Source organism: Lolium perenne, chromosome 4, assembly GCF_019359855.2.
Source record: "Lolium perenne isolate Kyuss_39 chromosome 4, Kyuss_2.0, whole genome shotgun sequence".
Lineage (NCBI taxonomy): Eukaryota > Viridiplantae > Streptophyta > Magnoliopsida > Poales > Poaceae > Lolium > Lolium perenne.
This window is the reverse complement of record NC_067247.2, coordinates 56,078,833-56,082,439: the sequence shown is the minus strand read 5'-3', so window position 1 is coordinate 56,082,439 and position 3,607 is coordinate 56,078,833. Positions and strand designations below refer to the sequence as shown.

The 3,607-nt window shown below is 50.1% G+C and overlaps 1 protein-coding gene across 1 annotated transcript; it reads left to right on the top strand.

The window, feature by feature from the left end:
* The first annotated feature begins 1,718 nt into the window (after positions 1-1,718).
* Positions 1,719-3,159, top strand: LOC127346808 (uncharacterized). Its single transcript, XM_071828970.1, has 3 exons — positions 1,719-1,748; positions 2,390-2,664; positions 2,786-3,159. The coding sequence occupies exons 1-3, from the start codon at positions 1,719-1,721 to the stop codon at positions 3,000-3,002; spliced, it is 522 nt and encodes a 173-aa protein (XP_071685071.1). The 3' UTR covers positions 3,003-3,159.
* Positions 3,160-3,607: the final 448 nt, after the last annotated feature.

The following is a 3,607-nucleotide window of genomic DNA, read 5'->3' as shown; positions in this document are numbered from 1 at the left end:
TGTAGCATTGCCATCAGTACTGACAGTGATCCCCATTGCTCTGTTCACTTTTGTAGCAAAGGATTCTGATAATTCATCAGAAATACTTGAAGAGCTGACTACAACATTCTTTCCCTTTTCAATCTCAATATTGCAAGCTCTCTGTTGATTTGTCTGTGAGCTTCCACCACCAATATTACTATTGTTTTCATTCCCCACATTATCTGTAGCACTTCTCTCTTCTTCTCTTCCAGTCCTTTGTCTTTTCGGTGAACTTTGCTGTGTACCACCATCATTATTATCTACAGCTGCAGCATAGTAATTAGCAAGGGTGGAAGAAGGATCAATGACCTCTCTAGTGAATTGGAATTCATAAAACCCCTTCTTGATGGTGCCAATTCTTGAGCTAGGAACCAAAGCAGGGTCCTGACAACCAATTTTAACTCTCACATATGCAAAGTTTCTGAGAAAATTCATATCCAAAGCCAAAGGCATCCCAGCCATGCTTGCAACATAGTACACTGTGGATTTATTTCTATATTTCATAGGAATTCCTTTCACCCTGAACCAAGTTTCCTCCATGACAGCAAAGGGCTCAACATCACCAGCCCATTTCTCAATCTTGATGATAGCATCAGGCACTGTCTTTATGAAAAATTTCCCAAAATGTGAGAGCTCTTCAATACATTTGGCATTAGGAAACCTAGTCACAAACTGATTCTCAGCAGCCACTTTGACATAAAACCGCCATTTGTAACCCATGGTATCAGACCAGACCTGAAATTCATGCTCCATATCCCTGAATGTAACATCACCTCGCACAACAGTTATCTGAGCATAATTCAATAATTCAAGAGATTGCACTTCAGCTTCTACTGCAGGAATCATGTAAAAACCTTGCCCAAAATCAGGACTCCCATAATATGGCGCACGATATTCCCATGGATCCCTTTCCTGGCAAATACTAATGTGATGATTTTTCCCACAATTCAGACAACCCAGAAACTCTTCATTCCTAACATTCTGGAAAGGTAAAGAACTCAAAGGAACCTCTCTACTAGCAGCAGCAGCCGACGGAGGTACACAGGACCCCGTCGGAGCCGTACTGACCAATGGAACAACGGAAGCTGTGTTGACAGATCTTCCTGCATTTGACTCAAGCGGATCTGAGGGTCGGGCGGGGTTAACTGAACTCACCACGGTATTTTGATGGGGAAGAGTTGATGAAGGTGCGGTGGCGAAGGAGTTCGCGGAAGTATCTGCACGCGCCCCAGCCATCTCCTGCCGATGAGCCCATCGATCTCGGTTGTTCGTTGACGCCATCTCCTCTTTCCTTTGATGCTCCGCCAGGGCCCGCTCCCTTGCTGTCTTCTCTGTAATGCGGATAGTTTCCACACGACGATGTTCTTCCTCCGACCTTCGTTCCTCACTGCGGCGGCGTTCTTCAGATCTGTGCCTCTGCTCAGCTTCGATCCTTCTATCTTCCTCCAAACGGCGATCCACCTCCCTTCTCCTGTCCTCCTCCCAACGTCTCTCCTCCTCCCATCTTCTTTCATCTTCGCGCCTTTCTCCAGCCGGTCTGAACCGAGGATTGTAGGCTGGACGCTGATATCCACCTCGCATCCCCCTGCGCGGAGGAGAACGACGAGGCGGGCGTCGATCCATCTCGCTCACCACTTGCACAAAGGATCTACTATCACCAGATCTCACCTCTTGCCAGATCCTTGGAGGAGAATACGATGGCGCTCGATTTCGCGGTGGATCTACGGGTTTGACGAAGACGACGCCGCACGTCGCCCTCGATCTAGGGTTTGTGGATGGGAAGTTGTGAGAGATGCGGTCGGTGGCTGGTCTGATTAACCCACGGACTGGGCTCGTAGGAACAGTATTGGGCTGAGGCCTGACCGAGCAAATTTCCGCCATGACTTCCGAACGGGCTTGAAGCCCAGAAACCAAATCTCCCGCGCGTACACAGGACGGCGAAATCAATGGCGCCAAACTCTGTTCCATCACGATCCGCGGACCGATCATAGCGCGATGGTTCGGAAAATCCACTGATAATCCATTCACGATTCGACGATCTCCAATTATCCTCTCAATTTCCAATCCTGCATCATCCAGCAGGAAAGTAACCCCATGATCAGCTCGGAGGACTGAGCCATACCTCCGTCGGCCTTCATCGAAGTAGATCGCCTTCCAGCGCCAGCACCTCGCCGTCGCGATCTCCGGCGGGCGGGGATCCTCGGCGGCAGGGAGGCGCCAGAAGTCGCCAGCGTGTCGCCCCCGAGACGTGCGGCTCACGGAACGGTCCATCTTGAAATTTTGCATCGGCAAAAACATTCCATGTGCTATATAATCAAGTAAAAAAAAATCCGTATCTTCAAACTTACATGAACACTCTCCTACCCAGGGAAATATTGAAGACCTTGTCCGCGTTGATTTAGGTAGTTATGCCATCGGTGCTGCTGAAGATTGTAGCAAGCGCCTTGGTGATTACATCCGTATGGATGTTCTGCATGCTGTTGAAAGAACAGCTCCAAAAGGTTTGGTCTATACTGAACCTTTTGACAAGGACACGTGCTTACTTGATTTTGATGTGCTTATTGTGGAGCCACGCAATCTGAAGAGGAATCTGGTTGACTCTATCACGTTCTGGGCCAAGGCTGTCAACCTAGCTAGTCATAGGTCAGTGACTTGATTATGTTGTGGGCAAAAATAGTCATCTTCAGCATATATTATAGAATCATATTGATTCACCTAGGGTATATTATAACACCATTCTGGCCCTTCCAACATCCATTTTCAGGGATGGCATTAGGTTGGCAATTACTCTGGCCTTCTATAACGATTATCTGAACCTCCCTACCAACTGGAAGCGCGCAAATGATAACTCGGACATTCTCTACTACGACGGACCCAAGAGTGTTTGCTCTAAAGGCGGCCATCTGCATCAAGAAAAAGGCTCCGGCAAGGCCTGGCAACTGTACCTTAGTCAGAAGTCTGACGCGGCACTGAGCACCTGAAAGATGGCTCTTCAGACTATGTTCTCCACCGTTGGGGTGGCGTGGCAATTCCTTGCTGCGGGAGCTAAATAATGGGAGTGCGGACGGGACAAACCCGACGTCCGTGCTTGTAAGTGACTTTATGGTACCGCCATTTGTATATGCATCCATGTCAATTTGGAAGATCAAGGGTCCATGTCAATTTGTAGTACTAAGAGCATCTCTAACAGAGCCCGAATTCGCGGCTGAAACTGAAAAAGTTCGGCGAGAATAGGGGTTCGGTTCGGAAATGGGCCAGAACGGAGCCCGAACTCACGGCCTGGCCCGTAAAACGAGTTCGGGCTCGAGCGGACGCCCCATATTAAAAGGGGCCGCGGAGGGCAGTTCGGTTCGTAAACCCTACTCCCCTCCGCCGCTTTCACTCCTGCCGTCGCCGCCTGCCTCCTCTTCGGCGAGGGATTCCGCCTCCTCCGACGCCGCTCCGCCGCTTCGGCCACCATCCCTCCGTCCGAAATGGGGCGTTTAAGACGCGTGAGTAGGGGAGGTGGCCGAATCGGCGGCGGAAAAACACCTCGGCGTCCGTCGGGTGTACGGGCGGAGGCGGAGCGCGCCAGGAGGTCGCGCTC

Bases quoted from the DNA above. Each gene is read 5' to 3' on its own strand.
- LOC127346808 (XM_071828970.1), top strand. From the start codon at position 1,719: ATGGCGCTCGATTTCGCGGTGGATCTACGG. The intron at 1,749-2,389 runs GTTTGACGAAGA...TCTCCTACCCAG, and splicing joins ATTTCGCGGTGGATCTACGG to GGAAATATTGAAGACCTTGT. The intron at 2,665-2,785 runs GTCAGTGACTTG...ATCCATTTTCAG, and splicing joins GTCAACCTAGCTAGTCATAG to GGATGGCATTAGGTTGGCAA.